We start from the raw sequence: 21,077 nt of genomic DNA on the forward strand, positions 1-21,077 counted from the left end.
ACTTTTAAGTCACGAGTTTAAAAATAATCTCTGTGTCCTAAGACAGGGCAGGCTGTGCGGCAAAGATTTCTTGTGAACAAGAGTGGTTGCAAAATTCTCTGTTTAGGAGTTTAGAAGACCTGATGGGTGGTGTAACTTGTTAAGAGTGTGAGTCCTTGTGTTTGGATTGTTTGCCCATAACTCTCCTGAACAGTGGGGTGTATGTACGATCTCAGCAACTGCTTCCCCACCAAGGAAGTTGTGGCTGTTTTACACCTAGAAATTTTGTTGCTTCAGCAGACCAAGCATTAACTGTGGTGAACTAAACCATGTAATTCTGAGTCTGATTGTAGCCATCTTTAAGCTTAATCCTAGCTCAATATGAAATGTGTTTCTTACCATGCTTTAGGTTAGAAAAATCCCCAGTAGAAACGGAAGTATTTTTCCAAAGCAAACGAATAATTTTAAAAGTTTGCTTTCATCTGTCACCCTGGAGGCTTACTTCTGAACTTAGGTCTGTGCCTGCATGGTGCCAGCTTTTTGAAGAGTTCAGCTGATGTCCACCAAGATAATTAGGGGGCTAAGAGCTTATGACTAAAGAGTGGAGGCTGGTAGAGCTAGTTTTGTTCAGTCTTGAGGGTTTTCAGTTACCTGTTGAGGAGTATGGAGGAAACAGCGCCAGAATCTGAGAGGTGCACAGCGATAGGACAAGAGGCAACAGGCACAAGTTGCAACAAGGGAATTTCAGATTAGATGTTGGGAAGAAAATTTTCACTATGAGGACAGGCAAACATAGGAACAGGAGTGCAGAGGGGCTGAGAAATCTCCATCCTTGAAGACATTGAGAACTTGACAGGACCAAGGTCATGGGCAACCTGGTTGAAGCTGGCCATCCTTTGGGCCAGGTGACCTGCAGAAGTCTCTTCCAACCTGTTGTTCTGTCACATAGCATAGGGTGTGGCATGAGTTTCAAGTGCAATTCCCTATGAAAGAGCTTACCACTAGATTTGCATTCAGGAAGGCATGTTCCTAATGTATAATAGAGGCCCAGAAGTGCTAATACCAATTGAATGATGGAGAACTAATATAATTGCTCTTTCTGCCATGAAGTTTTCATATGTTGATTTTTCCAGTGGGTGGCACTTTCTAGATACCTGCATTGAGGGCTGTACAGAAATGCTTCTCGAAACAGTATTTAGGGATTGTTCTTTCATTAGTTAACATCTATCCTGGTTTTGCCTGGAACAGAGGTAGGTTTCTCCCTAGTAGCTGTTACAATGCTGGTTTTTGGCTTTAGTCTGAGAATAATGTTGATAACACACCGATATTTTTAGTTGTTAAGTAGTGTTTATGCTAAGTAAAAGACTTTTCAGCTTCTCACGTTTTGCCAGGTAGGAGGCTGGGGAGGGCACAAGAAATTAGGAGGGGACACAGCCAGGACAGCTGACCCCAGCTGACCCAAGGGATATTTCATACCATGTGGTGTCATGGTCAATATATAAACTGGGGAGAAAGCTGGCCAGGAGCCGCTTCTTGGGAAGAGGCTTGGCATTGGTCGGCAAGTAGTGAGCAATTGCATTGTGCATCACTTCTTTTGTATATTCTCTTTTTTCATTATCCTTTTCTGTCCCATTAAACTGTCTTTATCTCTACCCAAGAGTTTGCTCACTTTTACCCTTCCAATTCTCTCTGCCACCCCACTGGGGGGGCAGGGGAGTAAGCAAGTGGCTGTGTGGGGCCTAGTTGCCAGCTGGGGTTAAACCACAACATCTTGTATGCTAAACACTTCAAAAAGGTTTCTTTGGTTTCCAAAGTTAGTGCCTAGTTTTAATCTTAATCTTTTTGTGATTCATCTTCCCAGTTGTCAGATAGGGAAACCATCATTGCTTTTCGGGGGCAATGTAGTGATGATTATCATAAAGCCCAAAAGAACATAAATAAATCTTCTGCGGAGCATGGTTTGTGTTCCAATACTTGTGTATTGCAACAGAAATAGATAAGAAAGCGAAGTTTCAGTACATCCTTTTGGGAAAAAACCTCACAGGTGGTCATTAATTAATTAGAACAGCTATGCATGAAGAGACCAGCCTTAATTATAGTATTTCCTAACTTTACAATTTTTTACTGTAATGCTTTCACTGTTGGGGTTTTTTTTTTAATAGTGTTTTGTTTCTAAGTATAAATCACAGTTAAATATTGGAGCTATTTTTACAGCATTTCAAATTTACAGCATTTTTGTTGTTTATGGGAGAACACAGCTGAAAGAGAATCCCTATTGTAGCAGATGATGCTGGTTAACACATGCTACACAGCTCAGTGCAGTGACTGTCTCTCAGACTGAGCTCAGTTCTGTTCTCATCACCATCAATGGGAGTTTCAGTGTTGCCTACCCTGCATGTGTCTCTTTTATCGATGTCCAGGTCATGTAGTACAGCCTAGCAAAGAACTTGTATGTGAGGTATATGCTCTATACTGAGTGCAAAATGCTGAAATCAGTATCTTAGAATCTTCAAGAGGTATTGGAAAAATAATGAAAACAATAGATGCTGAAAGTCCTTAAAATATGTACTATTTGGGAAGGTATCTGCTTAAATTCATTCATATTTTGAGAGCCCTTAAAAGACTTTTTCAACTTTCAAGTAAGTATGTCTAAGTATGCATGCTGTCTCATCTAGGGGACTAAGTGTATTAATGGATTATAAACAGGATGTGCATTAACAGGGTAGAATCAGGAAACTAGATACTAATTAAATCCAAGAGCAGAGAAGATAAAGCCAATCACTTCAATGGTAAACATATGCTTAATTTTCAATAAACCTGCTCTTACTAAAAGGTTGGTTTAAAAACCAAGAACAGTAAAGTTTCATTAGGAAGCACTCTAAAGTTCAGATGCTCTGGATTGAAGGTTGCTTGTCAAACCTTAATGTGTATCTATTGTGCATATGTATGATAATAATCTTTTAAGAGGAGAAATCCCTGTAAAGTAGGAGAATAGTCTCTGACTTGAGTGTAGAGGAAGATTAGATCTGATAAAAACCATTCACTTGCCCTGCCCTTAAAAGCCTGTAGAAATACATGAGAAAAGTATATTTGTTATGGAGGGCAAAATAAATGGTAGGAGGAGATGTTATTTTGGAAGCAATGCTTTTCTCTTCAGAGACAATTGGAGACAATTATGAGCTGCAGAGTCTAAAAGTCTGACAATGGTTTTGAATGCAACTGATCTTATGAACTTTTGAAAGTTGTTACAATTCTCTGACTTGCAAGGTCTCTTTTGCTTTTGTCTTTGAATAGCTCTCTACAAACACACATCAGCTGTAAATAAATTAGGAGGGAAATCCTGATTCTATGTGTAGTTGTTAATTTGTGAGACAGAAGAATATCCCACTGCTGGAATCTCCATCTATCAAATGTGTCTAAAATATAAAGCTGGGATTAAAATCTTATTTGTTCTCTCTTTTGCCTTGCAGGTCCAAACCATGAATTACGTTGGACAGTTAGCAGGACAAGTGTTTGTAACTGTGAAGGAGCTTTATAAAGGACTAAATCCAGCCACACTGTCGGGATGTATAGATGTAATTGTTGTACGTCAGCCAGATGGAAATCTTCAGTGTTCTCCTTTCCATGTTCGCTTTGGGAAAATGGGAGTTCTACGTTCTAGGGAGAAAGTGGTAAGAAAATGGAGAATTTTGATATATTCTGTCAGTGGGTTAACTCTGATGGCATGACAGTTACTGAATGTTCTGTGGTGTGCTAGTCAAGGTTTTCTTTAGACATTCTTTATAAAGTGGCCAGATTGAAGCAAAGTTCAATTAAAATGGTTGTTACTGATTCTTCCGTTTCAAAGCATAATTTGTAAGAGTTTGACTATTGTAAAAACAAAACAAGCATGACATTTGTAAGATTTATTTTCAATAAAGCAGAATTTTGAATGTGCTGATTTGGGCCTATACTAGATCTCATTAGCGACTGTGTATTAAGACCCCTTTGTTTAATGTGTTCAATAATAGTTACAAAAAGGGGGGTAATAATGAAGTAGTATTTTCAGATAACAGAATGTTGTGGTTAATTGAGACTATATAAAGCAGCAAGGACCTCGAGATAAATGTAACGAGGCTGAATGACCTGGCAATATGATATCAGATGTGAAGTTGCCAGTGAGTGATGCATGACAGATTATTTTGGGAAATAATTTGTAACTACGTATAGTCTAGAATGTAGTTATTATTGTTCAGTGGAAAGATCCTAATGTCGTCATGGACATTGTTCAAGTCTTACATAAAACAGAAAGGAAGTCCGATATTTAGGATGGGTAAAAGTTGAAAATGTTACTGTGTCAATAGTTTGCTGTGTCCTAAAATATAACATTAATGTAGACTTTTCCAAGTCTCCAAAAAAAAAAAAAAAAAAGAGTGAAAATGGAGTCGATGGCAAGAAGACTTATGGGCAAAGAGGGAGATCCTCCTAAGAAGAAGTGGAAATAGTTGGGGCTGTATAGCGGTGAGATAAATGCATGGAAGAAAGAGATGCATGAATTGTGTCGAGAATGTAGAACAATTTTTCTTGTTTGTGCTTTTCATGATGTGAAGAGAAGCCTGTTTAATGAATTCGAGAGACAGCATATTAAGAATTCGCATGTGGAAGTACTTCTTACGCAATTCAAAATTAGGCTTTGAATTGAAAAAGCAAAAAGATTTGTGTGGCAAGTGAAGCATTCAGAATTACATTTTAAAAGATTGAGGAGTTTATGTAATGACTATAAACCTCCCTAAGTAGAGCAGCAAGACAGCAATGAGCTGAATGAGTAAGAAAAACATTTTGACAGTTGATGACCCTGTGAAGTGGTGAGAAGAGAAAGAGAGTTCACTATTTTGCTTATTGTAAGGTTTCCTATACTTCCCTGAGAAGCATTTGCCTAGTGATAGTGGTAGGATAGCTGAACAGGGTCTGTGTATCTAAAATAACTTTCTTTTCATATGAGAATATATTTATTTTCTTCCAGGTTGACATAGAAATTAATGGAGAGGCTGTAGACTTGCACATGAAACTAGGAGACAATGGAGAGGCTTTTTTTGTGCAGGAGAGGGATAATGATCAGGTAAGAGTCAAAACTAATTTAAAGTTGTCAAAAATTCAATGCCTGCTCTTCAGAGTCAGTTTTGAATTTAGGAACTTTTGTTGAAAAATACACTTCTACCCATAGTACAGTTTCAAAATTTCTGGACAGTTTTCTGTTGTGGAAATTCAATACTGTGCAGTTTTTTGGGTTGCTGAGATTTGGAAAAATCTAAAGAAAGTAATCACATAACTAAAAAATAAATCATAGTTTATGTGCATGCCAGTGTGTGAGCAGAAATAACATGTACATTGTTCACATGCTCTGAAGGTGTGTACAACAGAGGTTTATATGTCGATGACCTGTTTTTTGCAGAAATCTCTACTTTGAACATACACACTCAGCACAATGCCAGTAAAATTGCACATGCCCCGTAAACATCTGTGCACACAGTAATTCTGGTACTCACCAAAGACATATTCATGTGGAATTATATTTAAAAGAGAATGCCTGCTGTTGAGTCATGTGATTAAATACCAGTCTGTATAAGTTATGGTCACACTAATTTTGAACAGTCCCCACGTGTCATAAGAAAAGCTTTTTACAGTTATTTCTCTTCAGATATCCCAATAATTTTTGTCACTGTCCAGAGTGGGATGAGTTTTCAAATTCGTCATTGAGTACAATAGTAGTTTTAAGTGAGAGCTGTGTGCATGTGCAGTAGTCGTTTCTATATGTTTAAATCTCTGTGTGGTAACAGTTGTTCAGTGACTGAAAATTGCTAGAAATTTTGCTTGAGTATCTAGAGATGTATGTATATGATTAAGAGGATGCTTGTGTGACCTAGTTATAAACCTCTGGCCTGTCTGACTACTGACTGTTATCTGAGTTGTGAATAATTGGCTTTTACAAAATGTTCAGGCTATAGATTAGGATTCTGTTTCTGCTGTGTATGTAGCATCAGGTGGATAGACATTCATGCCATAACCTGGCCAATATGAGATGCTCAGGGGATCCTCTTTATTGTAAGTGTTGTTTCTGGCTTGTCTAGGGAGATGTGTCTATGGAACAATTTCCACATGCTATAGGATCATATTGAGCATCCAGGTGTCTAATCTTTGTTACTTTTCTGAGGAATAAATGACTTAGATTTTGGCAATTGTGAATAGATTTTAGAACCAGATTTATGACTGGTGGAGGAACTAATATGTTGCATGGTTTGGATTTTTTCTTCCTCAGGAGGTAATTCCTCATCATCTCTCCACATCTCCCATTATGTCTGAGGGAACTGCTTTAATGGAAGCTCAGCTGAAGAGGAACTCCGTAGACAGGATAAGAAACCTGGACACCAGTGCATCCTCACAAGTACCACCCCAAGCCCATGGATCCCAGCTTTCTACTGAAACATCTCCAGTCTGTAGCTCTGTGAAAAAAAGGAGGAAGAAGAGGAGGAAGTCTACCCATAAAATAGACAGCTTAAAAAGAGAAGACAATGGCGACACATCAGAAGACGAAGACATGTTTCCCATAGAGATTAGCTCAGAGGAGGAGAAAGAACCGTTGGACAATTCACGGTATAACAGCAGAACTGAGATATGTAATGGAAACCTGATGCTGGGTTAATGTTCCATTCCATGCCTTCCAACAGTAATTTCTATTTAAGTCTACACATGGCTGATGAACACGTTTCTATAAGAAAAAACTTCAGGCTAGAAAGTAATTGGGAATGATAGTAACAAAAATAATGAAAATTACATTGAAAACATAAGATCAATCTCCATCATGCTGTGAACTAGAAGGTGTGAATCAGATAATGTTTCTTTATCCTTTTAGTTCAGGTTATACTGATTCTTCTCTACCGTAGGGGTTTTTTGTTATCTGAAGTGTATGACAGTTCAGTAATCAAGTATGGTTTTTAAATGTCACGTCTTTCCCTATACCTAGGATCCCTGTTCCAGATGTGTGTGTTGATGACGTATGTGACATGAAGGCTCCTGCAGTTTCTGTGTTTTCTCAGTCTTCGTCTTACGCTCATTCAGATGGAGAATGGTCACCTCTTCAAAGGTACTTTTTCTGTTAGTACAGTTCTAATCTTCCTCTTTCCATTAATGTCTTATATGCTAGTGCTATATGAAGTCTTACTAAAAATGTTGGTATCAAACATGGTCAACGTCAACTACTAGATGAGTGCTTTCTATATTTGAAATCAGGTAGTGCTCAAAAACTTCAGGTTAGCTTTGTCCTTGATTCAACAAATGCGTGCATACAATGCAGGCCCACAAATTCTGAAGAATGTTTCTATCTGTTAATGTCGCTGTTTGTGTAGAAATACTACAGAGAGGATGAACGTTTTGTGAAATCTGAATCTTTGCCTGATGCACACACCTTGTAAAGACTTCAGTGAATGTGTGTATATAAATCTATAGTACTTTTGGTGTAATCCTTTTAAGAACTTGCAAGATTGGAGTTGATGTGTAAAAATAAGATTTACTTAAATGAATATGAGCCTTTGTGTCCCTTTCAAAACTAATCTATTGAATTGCACAGTTAAATAGACGTGTAATATTTACTGTGTGAGACGAACACATACAGAAATTTGTTTACTCTTTCCTGTATGTGTATTTATGTGTGTGTGTGTATACCTTTGATGTCAGAACAGATCACTTTGGACTGACTTTCTTGTGTCTGTGGAACACTGTCAGAAGAAGACAATTTTTTGCCTAATGTGCACTGCATTATAATTCCAATGAAGCCCGTGTGTTTGTGTGCCCCTGTGCACATGTGCCCCACATCCTCCATGCAGACTACTGGAGTGGAGCAATATTCGCAAGATGTTATTCTAAGAACTCTAATCTCAATATACTGTCTCTGTAGTTGAGGGGCAATGTAGTTGGAGCAAGGACTTAATTGAAATGTTTTGCATTGCATTCTGGAAGAAACTTTCCCTACTCACTATAAAGCTTATTATGATTAGCTTCCCCAGTCTGGTGACAGCACGTGTCAATACCCTGCCCCTTTGATGCCTTTTTGAACTGTATGTTCTGTTTGTTTTTTGGTTGCAGTATTCTGGATTTTGAAAACTCTAGATGTAAATTCAGCATTCATGTAGCTAATACATAAAGAGCTAAGTGTTAATCAGTGCTTGTGAATAATGACACCCTGTTTTTCTTTGTACCAACATGCTGTGCTGTCCAGTAAGCCTATAGATTGCACAGGGCAAACCTCTCTTCTCGCTGTTCCAGCAGACGGAGGCCTTTCTAACTCTTGTCCTCAACAATCTTCTCACTTTTCTCCTCCAGACAGGTAGAACAGTTGTCCTTCCTCTTTTCTGGGTGCTCTTTAATCCTTTTAACACATTAATAGTATGTGAACTTCATTGAACTTGTAACTGCACTTGTCGCTAACTCAGACACTTTGGAAGAGACATTGAAAACCACTTCCTCTGCTTGCTGCTTTGTGGGCATTGCCTGGAGGTAAATTACCTTGATGAATCATCTGTTGAGGATGGCTAATATAAAATCAGGCCGATGAAAACCTGGATTAAAATTGAAATTAATGAAGATGATTAAAAAGAAAAAAAAAAGGGAAGAATTTAGGTAGTGAAAACTTACATTCCTGTGAAGATTGGTGTTTCTATGTGGCTTTTTACAGTCAGTGTATATTTTAAGGACATTTTTATTCCATGGCTTTCCTGACTTGTTTGCTTGTGCATAGGTTGCAAAAGTAAAAGCAGAACAAAGGTCTCCGAGGTTAAGTGAGCAATAAGGAGTACAAAACTTGCAGTGGGAGGAGCCCAGTACCAAAAGAAAACATCTCTTCCTTTGTTCCCTGGTTTGGGGGAGGGGGAGACTTTGCAGTGGGGGAGTATCTTACAGAGTAAAGATGGCACAATAGATAAGGCATACTACTTCTCTGTGGTGTAGGATTCCTCTGACTGTAGACTCTCTTCTGCAGAGCTGTAAGTGGATGCAGATACTTTTGATGATATCTTGAATTTGAGATGTCTCAAGATTCTGCAGCCAGGCCCTTTCTCTCCATTAAGTGAGCGGACAGAAATCACAGCTACTCAGTTAAAAAAAATAAAAGTAGGTATCTGAATATGACCTCTACAATTCTCCATTAATGCTGGGAAAGGTTTGAGTAATATATCAGGCTAAATTGGTCATTGCTTATCTCAGCAGAGATGCCATGCTAGGTGCCTAAGTCTGCATAGAACTGATAATCTTGAGGTTTTTCCCAGCTTCTAGGTCTGCCCTCTTTAACCTGACCATGTTGCATTACTAGTCAAGGTGAGATCCTGGGACATTCAAGGCTGTTCTCCTTAGTGTTTTTCATGGCAATGAAGGGCAAGTGCACAGGTTGGGAGGGAGCAGTGATGTGCTCTGGGTGGCTCCATGAACTTTGCTCTGGAGTTCACCCATCCTGCAGTCTACATACACAGCTAAAGTGCTGTAGTAAAGTGCTGTAGTAATTTGTCTGAGTAAGGTCCTCTCTGTGTATTCAACTGTTTTCCTTGATGTGAAATAAGAAACTCTATTATGGCCACCTCAAAGGAGCTTCAGAGGTTCTCAGCTGTTGTGACATGTACATGAGGTACGTCTCTTTCCTTCTATCTTTTCCCAGTTTATTTGGCCTCAGTCGAGATAGGACTTTTTCTCAGGTCGCACTGCTGCTTTCTCAGGGCTCTCTTAGCTTTCAGTGGGAAACGCTGCAAAGATCAGCGTGGTTTCCTGTTGCAGAACTGCCAACTACAGGTCAGGTTCCGTATTCTTGACATTGGATTACAGTAAGTGCAGTCATAGTGGTTAAGGAATACATAGGACCGTGACCGGAATATTCAGCATTTATGGGACGTGAATCAGATATGCTGATCTAAATTACTGAACTGAAGCAGTGTGGACAGAAAGGGTGGCACTAGTTTGGTCTGGAATATCACAGCAATCTGTGTAAGGCAAGAAAATTTCAGCTGGGCTGGGTCAGTGGCCAACTTAAGGACGGGGGAATTGCAAGGCATAGTTCAGTCCAAGACAAACATGGTGGTGGTGTAAGGAATAAAGAACCCATTTTTAGTCTCATCCACAGAAATATTTGCAGGATACTCTGAATCAATAAAGCAGATGTGTGCATGGACCATCGGACAGCCTTTTGCAGGAGGAGACTTCTCAGAGCAGAACTCTGCCTGTATTAACATACACACATATGGCATTAAAGGCAGAGTAGATAATCAGAATTAATATTAATAATAAATAATGATTGACTGATTCAAGGACAAAAGGAAGAATGTGACTTGCTATCACATTCTTGACTTTACCACATTAAAAATATGCTACAAACTAATAATTTACTAATTATTAAATATTTTATATTAAGTAGTCAGCAAAGCAAACAAACGTTTTTGAACTGGAAGGACTCAGGTTCTTTGTACAGCTCTGCTGCTGGTTTCCCTATAAACTTGCATCCAAGGCTAGAACTGAACAAGTTAGTAGAAGGAAGTAATCAACTGGATTCCTTAGACTAATTTATTACTTAAAGTGCCTTGCTGATGTGAGTAATTTCTGAACTTTACATACATTTTAACAATACTAACATCTATTCTGCTGCTGCTACCATCCCTGTACTTTTTTCCACACAAAACCCTCCTGAAATGTTCAGGTCCAGTGCTTCTGTTCCATCTCTTTCAGCTTCTCAAATCCTGCTTCTGTGACAGCACTTAATAAAAAATGTATGAGACCTCTGAATGCTAGTCTGAGAGGATCCTGAACTGTTTAAACTGTTTTCCCGTGCTTTCATGCTTTTGGTTGGCCCATGGCTATTTAGATCTCCAGTGCTTTGGGTTGCGGATATCTGTTTGGAAAGTGCTTAATGTGTTGTGGTTACTTTTGGTTTTGTAATATTTTTTGTTTGGTTTTCTTCAGCCCATCAGGTTCACGCCCTCCTACCCCTAAAAGTGACTCAGAATTAGTCAGTAAACCTACGGACAGAAGTGGGCTGAAGAATAATCCCCACATGCACTGGGCATGGGGAGAGCTACCCCAGGCTGCAAAGGTATCCAATGTAATTTAATTCCTGCTAGCATCTGTTGTGCTTTAACGGGGCACATGGACTTACTCTAGTGCAGACTGCAATAGGGAATGGGTCCTGGTTTTACAGAAAATTGTAATGTTTTATATAAGAATTGCATCTTGCTCCTTAGGAGGTACAGGAAAGTACCCTGTGTTGTGGATGTGATCGACACCCATGATACATGGTAAAAAATGAAAAAGTATCTGAGACCTAGTCTTGTAAGAGTTAGAAGCTTAAATAACATGTAAAATCTAAATGAATGTCCTTTGGTAAATCATTGAAATTCATAAATGGTCTTAGATGGAAATTAGTGCTTGGTGTTAGCAGTGTGATTCACAAAAATTGAAATTGGTTGCTTGAGTACATAAGCATCCAGAAACACTTGCAGTTGTGTGCCTGCCCAGGCATGCTGTTCTCTTGGCTGAGCTGACTGGCTTGGTGCCTGTCTCCTCCCTGAAGCCATTTGGCTTAGTTAGATGGCAGGATCTGTAGTGTGCCAGCAGCATTGTCTCCCATGTTGCATGATAACCATGTGTAGCTGCGCACGCTGCAGGTCAGTCAGGTATTGACCAGCTCCATATGATAGCTATGGAGTCAGAGCTTTTACAGAGGAAAGGGGTGACTTAGGTGTTATGCCTGGGTATGAGAGACAAAGGTCAGGTTCCAGTAGCATACTGCAACAATGGGGGCAGAGATGGTGCAGGATTTGGCCTCTTCTGCTCAGAATTCTTAATTCCTTCAGAAGAGCTCTGGCCTCTTGTTTAGTAGGCCAAAGATGAGCTGTCTCATCGCCTCTGCATTATTCTCCTCTTCGTGTATGTTAGAAAATGGGAAGCTATTTTCTGTAAGTAGAGAACTAATTCAAGTGCACAGGTCCAGCCAGGAATTTCAAATTAGCATTTCCAGTCTATGATTTAGGATTTCCTGTTATTAGATTTAGGTGTTTCGTTTTTATCCCAGTCACACAGCCTAGTGTGTATAGCAAATCTTACTCCTGGAAGCTTTTCCCTCTGCAGTCCCTGCCTATGTCCCTAGCCAATCTTTTCAGAGTTGATCTGGCCATACCCGAATTGGGAGTTATGCTTTGGACGGTCTTCATTTTTGTGTAAGAGTTTGTTTGCTATCATGTGAAGGTTATAGCAGCTATACAGCTGCTGCTGGTAGAAGTTCAGCTTTCCTCTGTAAGAACTCCTGTCCCACACTGAGAGAAGATGTAGAATTGTTCCTATGAAATGATTTTAAAGTCTAAATCTGGAGTTTGGATGAATGACGGTGTCTGGCTCCTGGGAGCATCCTAATTGTGCATGGACTGCAGTCTGCACTCCCTTCTCATGCTTGTCAGTGTTACCTTCTGAAGAAAAGCTAGGATTTATGCAGGAAGGAGGGCAGGGTAGGAGCTGTGATGTGCTCCCAGGTAGGTGAGTGGGAAATGAAAACCATAGAGCACATTGCAGAACAAGTATTTCCTGGCCCCAAAATACAGATGAATTTTGCATAGCAGATACACAGCAGAGAAGCCTTTTGTACACTGTAGTCTCCACCTCAGTTAGTGGTGTCTCTCTCCTGTAGTTGCTTACCTTGAGAATCTGATCTCACTAAAGTGATCAGAACAGATGAAACTCTGGCTGTTGCATTTAAGAGCTTTCCTTTATAGCAATCTTTATTTTTCCTCACAGGCCAGTCCTCTGCTCAAAGCAAAGGAACCCAGTGTGGTAGATGTAAATCCTTCTGAAAGCACTCACTTTCGGGTCATCCAGAGTTCTCCTGTAGAGGAGTTTAACACTGAGTCTTCTCTACCTGCCCTTGGACAAACAGATGCAGCAACTGCTGATGAAGGTGAGCCCTTACCAGCTGAGGCAAATAAGCCAGAGACAGAGTCTCCAGGAGCAGCTGTACCACCGTTGCCTGCCAATGAAGAAATAAAACAAGCTACAGCTTGCTTAACCCAACCAGCTGGCAAGACAGATTCTCCATCCAGAAAGAAAGGTAGAGCTCTTGATTTTTCACTTTTATATGTATGATTTTGTCTTTAGATTTCATGGTGATAAGGTACTTCATTGCCATTTAGATTAATCTGTGCTCTGAAGGCACTTTCACATCTGGAAAAGTATAAACTTTGGAAAGAACCTTCAAAACCTGAGCTGTGCAGCCTTCTGTTCACAGGAGCCGTGTAGTAAGGCAGAAGATTCTCCTTGGTTTGGGATTTCTGGCAGCTCTGTGCATATGAGCAAGACTATAAAACTTGCTCCGAATTCATCCACATTGATTCAGAGTTTTCAGGTTTTGGTACAAGCAAACTGTAAATCTGGTTCACCTGCTCTGACTACTTTCTGACTTATGTGTTGCTGGTAATTGCGGAACCTCTGTGCTCTGGTACAGTAGTAGTATGTCCTTTGTACAAGCAGCAGATTTGCCACAAAATAAGGTGCTTTTGTTTCACATGAGCAATTTCAGTTCTGTGTGGTACACGTTCTGTTCTGAATTTGTGAAATACAACTCTGTATGGTTTTCTGCTTCTTAATTTCTGGGCTTTATATCTATGCTATTTTGTAATGAGTGTTAGAATCTTCACATGAAATTTATTTGCTTACAAATGTTATGTTTTAGAGCTCTGATAATTCTGTAATTATGTAAACCCTATGTAAGCCTAGTTTATGCAGCTGATTTTTAATCAGTAGACATACACGTTTCTTAGCTACTTCCCCATGTGTTCCACTGAATTTGAAGATATAAACGTGACACTGTTACTCTGCTTACTATTTGGCCTTTACATAACTTCTTTTTCTGATTGCTTTGCTGATGTTCGATGTTGGTAACTGGGACAGGGAGAAGTCATGGGTTTTAGAATGAATTCTGAGTTAGGTTTCGGCCTTACGGTGGTTACTTGTCTAGATATACCAGCAACAACAGGACAGCGATGACTGTATGTTGATACTAGTGAAAGACATGGGAGGGTTGTCTTGTCTCCTACAATGGTGCATGCACACACGCAACACATCAGATGTATGTGCAAAACAGTGAGTTGTCTCCATAACAAGCCAGTTACAGTGTATTAGTGACTATAGTGTAGTCTGTTGTGTTATTTCCCTTTGCAAGGGAGCATTGAAGATTAGGTCTCGGAGATTAAATACTTGCCTTACTGTGATAATAGGCCTATGCAAATACTTGTCCTTTGCTGCTTTCCTATGGTGACCACTGACTTCTAATTCCCATTTGTTTTGCCTTGGATAGGGAGGCTTCAGCATATCTCAGAACTCATCCTCTGCTGTCCCAGAGGACAAACTCTGAACAATGCATATGAGTAACTTGTTTTGAAATTTTTGGCAGTACCATTTTATACAAATACAGTTCACAAACTGTTATAATTTGTTTGGTTTCTTAATCTTAAAATGAATAGTTAAACAGTAATAACAGTTCTGGCTTGTTATTCAGAAAATGCTTATTAATAGGCTTATTTGTGCTGTCCCTTACAGACAAACGAAGCCGGCATCTTGGTGCTGATGGTGTCTATTTAGATGATCTCACTGACATGGATCCAGAAGTTGCTGCACTTTATTTCCCCAAGAAGTATGTGTCCTTTTCTTATATTTCTACTATTTAAAGAGCTCTTATCACCTTCCACATTCATTGCCAACCAGATAAGATCCCTTTTTCAGAGTCCAAGTAGATGTAAAGGCAGAAGGAAAATAAAACTCTGTAGAGAAAAATATTAGGGCTTTTGGAAGGCTCTGCATTTGGGCCTGAGAAGTGTGCTTGAAACTGATTTTCTATTTTGGTCAATTAAGCATCATATATTGATTGTGGATTGTTATGTGATGTACACTGATGTTTGTGAGTGTTACTCACATGCCCTGGGAGGGCAGCTGGCCTTGGGATATATTTATCCCTATGTCCTTGCTTATTACCATGAGAAACATACCTTACTGTTAACAGTATGAACGCCAAATTACTGCTTTAGTGGTGTTATACTGTGGGTGATCACCTATAAATATGAATGCTACAAAATAATTTTTGGCAGATGTGTAACAAATCTATTTAGGTGAATATTGTGCCCTGAAAACAGAATTTCCAACTTGTTCTGATCTTTATTAGAGCCTCTTATAACATTTATAGCCTTCTTTCCACATCATACTCCAGTCATTTGACTAAAGTCATTGAGCAACAACTAAAGTAGCTTGCGTATTTTATTTTTCATTCTTGCTTGCTGTTGTAATATTAGCATTTCAATAAAAGTGAGAAAGTAATATGGAGAAAAAAGTTGGATTGAAAGTTCCTTTCTCAAGTGCATTCATATAAATCTGGAGTGGAAAGCAGAATTTGATGAGCCTGCACTTTGTAATAATGATCTCATCTATCCACAGATTTTAAGTGGTTACAATGATTTATTGTTTCTTAAAATTTTAATCCTAGTAGTTTATATGTAGAGTATTTTATTTCTATTCTACATGACATAAATACACAAGCACATGCATCCTTTGTTTTGGATTTAGCTATCAGTTTATATAATTAATATAAATAATAAACTAATATGTTTATTCTTGTGCCTGTGTGGGAATAGTTCTAGTATAAACTCTGCTTATAGTAGCAAGCATTATATAGTCTACTAAGATTGTACAGTTTATCACCTTATTTTTCCTATCTCGTGTAAATAGGTGAAGCTATAATTATACATGCTTAGTTTGGACAAGTAAGTAGAAGCAGTCTGATGTTTGAGGGTACATGAGACCTACTACTTTTATGACAAAACCAAATTTCTATAGGTTCTTCCCCTTCACCTCTTCCCCCACCCAACTGTGTATCAGATGTAAAAGGTACTAGCTGAGGGGAATGAATTTGGGAATGAATACATGAAGACTGAATTCCTGATTTTCCTTTTCCAGTGGGGATAATGTCCAATGCAAGAACACAAATGACACAGGGCTGCGGTCTGCCAGCCAATCTCCACAGTCTGGCGGGAGCTCAGGTGTTGACAGTGGAGTTGAAGGCACCTCGGATGGAATTCGAGATTTACCTTCCATTGCCATTTCTCTCTGCGGAGGCCTTACTGACAACAAAGAAATAACCAAAGGTACAGAATGACATTTTTCACAGGCATGTGCTGTCAGCCAGGCTTTAGCATCCTAGGCTAGGAAGCAGTGCCATCTTGTGGTTATATTCAAGAATGTATTGCGAGGAGAAATACTGTCCCTGTAATGATTAGTTTCCTAGAATTATTCGTATTTAAAATAGTATACTTATAAAGGACTTATGATTTTTAACGCATTTTAGTAATTCACTATATGCCAAATTTTGTTAAGTATTTTATTGCGTTGGGTTTCTTTTTGTGGTTGGTTTATTTGGTTTTGGTTTGGTTTTTTTTTTTTTTTTGTTGTTGTTGTTGTTGGTTTTTTAATTTCCTGATAGTACTAGGGTTTTGTCGTGGTTTGAGCCCAGCCGGTAACTCAGAACTACACAGCCGCTCGCTCACTCCCCCCCCCCCCTTCTTCCTCCCCCCGCTCCCGGAGGGATGGGGAGGAGAATGGGAAGAATGTAACTCCCACGGGTTGAGATAAGAGCAGTCCCGCAACTAAGGTATAACACAAAACCACTACTGCTACCACCAATGATAATAACGATTAGTGAAATAACAAGGGGAGAGGATACAATTGCTCACCACCCGCCGACCGATACCCAGCCTGACCCGAGCAGTCATCTGGGCCTTCCGGGTAACTCCCCCTGGTTTATATACTGGGCATGACGTGCTGTGGTATGGAATACCCCTTTGGCTAGTTTGGGTCAGGTGTCCTGTCTCTGCTTCCTCCCGGCTTCCCCTCCTCCCTGGCAAAGCATGAGACTGAGAAAGTCCTTTGTCGCAGTGAACATTACTTAGCAACAACTAAAAACATCGGTGTTATCAGCGTTGTTCCCAGGCTGAAAGTTAAAAAACACAGCACTGCACCAGCTACTAAGCAGGAGAAAAATGACTGCTATAGCTGAACCCAGGACAGGTTTATATCACAATAGTATTAATGGTACTTTTTCTGCTTGGTACAATATATAGCTAAGAAGCGTACCGCTGTTGGTGTAAGGAATGAAAAAGGTGGTCTGTAAATGGGAACACTAGAAGGGGGAGTTGGAAACTTTAACCTGAGTTCTGGCTCTGCCTCAAATTTCATGTGTAAATTTTAGATAAATCATTTACAATGCTCTGTGCCTTAAACTTCCAGCTGCATAATGTGAAAATAAATGCATTCAGACTTGTGCTTTCTGTAGTAATATGACATCATAAAAATTGTATGAGCCTGATGCTACACTGCTGTTCAAGAAGCCAGTTGTAAAGTATTTCAAATATACTGTGATTTACTGGAGTTGAATTGTTACTGCATCACTTGTAAATTACATAGACATTGTGAAAGGAGTCACAACCAGTAGAAGGGGTATGCACAAACATTTTCACTTTGCTGTAGGCCTTAAAAGTGATGATTAAGTTTCTGGCTGTGGGTTTACATATACATTGAGCCTGTCAGTTCCTTCTCCTACACTGGACAGAGGATCAGTGAAAGACATGACAAAGTACTTCCTTGCCTTGCTTAGAAGCCTGGTTTTCCTCTCTCACAGTTCTATCTCTGAGTTTTCACTTAGCTGATATTTAGAACAGGAAAGACACCCAGCAAAGAAATCCTCAGCATCTTCTGAGATTGAGTCTTTGAATACCTTGCTTCCATATTAATATTAGCACTTCCACTGCTAAGCTCAGCACCCTCATAATGAGGAGTTGACCCAGAATGTGAAACCTGCTTGTCTGAGAGGTGCGAAGATGTTTAGGTTGGCCCATCCCAGGCATATATAAGTGCGTGCTTTACACATGTAATTTTTTCTCCCCACAGAAGAATTCTTAGAACATGCAGTAACATACCAGCAGTTTGTGGACAATCCTGCTATTATCGATGACCCTAATCTTGTGGTTAAGATTGGAAATAAGTAAGTATACTTCAAGAAAAAAAATATGCTACTGTTGTAACAAAACCACTTCAGTGTGTTAGATAAGTTGAACTGTAGCTGAAAAATAGGTTTTGAATGTTCATAGCTTAAATTCATCCAGAAAGAGTCAACTCTCCAAAGAAGTCAGGCCCTGCTAGCTACCTTTCTTCCTTTAAATTGAAAGTAAAGAGCAGTTTCAGGTGACCTGTTATAGTTAATTGATACAATTTGAATTTAAATAAGCTAGCATTGAGTGCTAATGGTGTTCATACTCAACTGGAAGAGTGAAAAATAAAGTAAGATGTGAACTTCCTAAGGCTTGCCCTGAGCCAGTTTGAGTAATTAATATTTACAGGGATATGGCAGTGTGCTTGCAAGTACTCTTTACCCAGCAGTTTGTCTCTATATACTGAATATTTTGCTAATATGTCTCTATGGAGATATTGCTTGTCAAATTTCGCCCACCAAGTATGAGACTTCTATTTCTACAAGACTAAGAGATTATTTCATATGTTTATACTGCTGGTAGCAGTGCAGCACTATAGTCTATGCTAGATGCAGCTTTTTGGAGGATGGTTTAACTTGAGAGCTCCTTGTACCTGGCATACAGTGTTACAGAGTAGAGGAGACATCATGGTATTGTGTTGCACTTATAGGTTAGGCTACCCTTAGTCATAGACATCACTCATACAAATCTGACATGCCTGGTACATCCTTATGTGATAGTTTGTATTGCAAATATGTTACAGCCCTGTACCCGATCCTCTCTGTGGTCTGAGGCAAGCCACTTACTGCTTCCCTGCCATAGTTCTCTGACTTTGATGGTAGTGTTTACCTGCCTATTGATGTGTTGGGGAAGAGAGAGGAGTACTTAGTGAGGATATTACTGTCTCATTCTCTGGATGTCATGTGAGCTTCAGCTTCCCTAGACAGATAATAGTATTTTATTTGTCCTACTGTCTGTAAGAGTCAACTCATGTTCTGCACATAATAGCAAAAGCTTGACATTATACAGACTACAGCTCCTAACATTTATGTAGTTCCTTGATGGAAAAACAGTGAAAACAGTTGTAAAAAAAAAAAAAAAAAAAAAAAAAAAGTGGCGGCTCATGTTGTGATAATAAGTGTAATAAAGACATGAGGAATGTATGGAAAATGCCCTGTCTACATTAGGACATAGCTCTTCTTGCATACCTCAAAATGTATATGTTGTAAATACCTGTGAACATACTGTGGAATAAGGTGGGTCTGCTATTACTGGTGCAGGCCAGAGTTTGACCTGTGCTAAGGAGGCTTTGACCTTCCAGATGGTAGACAGTAGGTAGATTCTGAATTGGAACCTTGGGATTACAAAGTGCAGTAATTGTCTCTCTTGCGTGCCCAGGTACTACAACTGGACGACAGCTGGTCCCCTTCTGCTGGCAATGCAGGCATTCCAGAAACCTTTGCCAAAGGTAAGATTGAACATGAAGATTGGTCAGAGGATGGCTTGTGGCATTCTGCCATTTATTAAGGCAGGGAAGATGGTTGTTGCACGAGAGAATCTGTACATCAGTAACACCTGTCCATGCGTAACCATTCATCTAGTTTCATGCTAGGGGCTGAATAAGCAGGACTCAATTTGATCTGTGATTAGTGTTTATTTGCTAGGCTAAGAACTTTTCTTTATTCAAAATATTTGTAAACTTCCTGTTTTCCTTCATTAATATGGATTGTAAACAGAAATTTTATTGACCCATGTTTGTTGTTTGCTGTAGCTGAATACTTGCTGGCTGCTTTCCATTTTATCTGTATAGAGCATATATTATCAAATAAAAATAGAGGTTAGAAATTTTAACTTCAGTGAATAAGCTTTAAATACTAGGTAAGGAAGGCCTGTAGCTTGCTAGTTTTCTATTTTTCAGTTGGTTGTTCATAACCAAACCAGGTAGGTAGTGGCAGATAGCTATGACTATGTGGTAGTTATATGTGTTGGCTTATATGAAATGCATTCATGAGCTTGGTTAAGTTCCATGTGGCCTGGTGCCACGTAGATGCTTAGGACAGAAAGGCACACTGCAATACTGCTGAGTACTACCACCACTGGCGCTATTTTGTATCCTGGTTAGCCATGGATTTAATAGTGTTTGGAACTCACACTTTCCTTCTACCATTTCTAGGTCTTCATATGTCTTTGGGTTTAATTTATATGAATTCAAATACTATCTCTTATTGCCATGAATGTGGGATAAAAATTTCTTCAAAGCCCAGAGTACTCTACCACTGTGTTCTTTCTTAGTGCCACATCATGTATGTATGCATGTGTTGCTGCACTGTAGCATCTGAATATAAAATAATTTGATCCTAAAGGTCCCAAGCATGCGGTAAACCTGGCTTGAATTTCAAGGATGTCAGAGCCACATGTCTTGTGCTTTACTGCAAATATTCTAGTACTACTCAAAGGCAAAGTTCATCCATGGAACTCAAATGCCCACAGAAGGTGTATAGTTATCCTGCTCTGTATTTGTTGGGCACTTCCACAGACCTTGATACATGCCTGTGAGGTCTTATAAAGATGATGCATAGTAACTGCATTTTTAGTTAAACACTTTGATGCCCAAGCTAGATGTTTTGGGTTTTGCCCAGGATAAAATTGAAAGAATGGGAATGAAATATTTTTCCATTAAGGGAAATGGCAGTTCTTTCAACAGGATTATCATTATGCCATCATTCATATAGGTTATCAGTTAAGAAGTCTTCTATGTGTGAAATTCAGTCTGTTCATTTTCTTTTAATAGTTAACTTATATGCTGAAGACTGATAATTTTCTAGACAGTGCTATTCAAATTTAGTGGGCTAGCCAGTATATGTAGTTGCATCAGTCTGTATGATTGGGAAGGTTTACTTGACTGAACTGTGCCTCTGAAACTGAAATTACTCATTGATGCTACCAGTCATCTTACTGGTTTTCTTGATGACTTGTAACTTAGAATTTTTATTTGCTGTAATAGTGGAACTAAGTACTAAGATACTTTATCAA

At 39.2% G+C, this 21,077-nt stretch overlaps 1 protein-coding gene across 5 annotated transcripts in view; it reads left to right on the forward strand.

Annotated features, from left to right (window-relative positions):
* Positions 1–21,077, forward strand: part of LPIN1 (lipin 1) — a 55,445-nt gene that overhangs the window by 14,117 nt on the left and 20,251 nt on the right. For 4 of the 5 annotated variants that reach the window (XM_030490393.1, XM_030490398.1, XM_030490394.2 and 1 more), the window contains exons 2-11: positions 3,450–3,650; positions 4,982–5,077; positions 6,275–6,609; positions 6,980–7,099; positions 10,951–11,080; positions 12,775–13,084; positions 14,572–14,665; positions 15,979–16,166; positions 17,965–18,058; positions 19,443–19,512. In XM_030490393.1, the coding sequence (XP_030346253.1) occupies positions 3,450–3,650; positions 4,982–5,077; positions 6,275–6,609; positions 6,980–7,099; positions 10,951–11,080; positions 12,775–13,084; positions 14,572–14,665; positions 15,979–16,166; positions 17,965–18,058; positions 19,443–19,512 (1,638 nt within the window). Of the gene's footprint in view, positions 1–3,449; positions 3,651–4,981; positions 5,078–6,274; positions 6,610–6,979; positions 7,100–8,230; positions 8,339–10,950; positions 11,081–12,774; positions 13,085–14,571; positions 14,666–15,978; positions 16,167–17,964; positions 18,059–19,442; positions 19,513–21,077 lie in introns of all 5 variants that reach the window. The other variant, XM_030490399.1, reaches the window with a different exon arrangement.

This window comes from Strigops habroptila, chromosome 6, assembly GCF_004027225.2.
Source record: "Strigops habroptila isolate Jane chromosome 6, bStrHab1.2.pri, whole genome shotgun sequence".
Lineage (NCBI taxonomy): Eukaryota > Metazoa > Chordata > Aves > Psittaciformes > Psittacidae > Strigops > Strigops habroptila.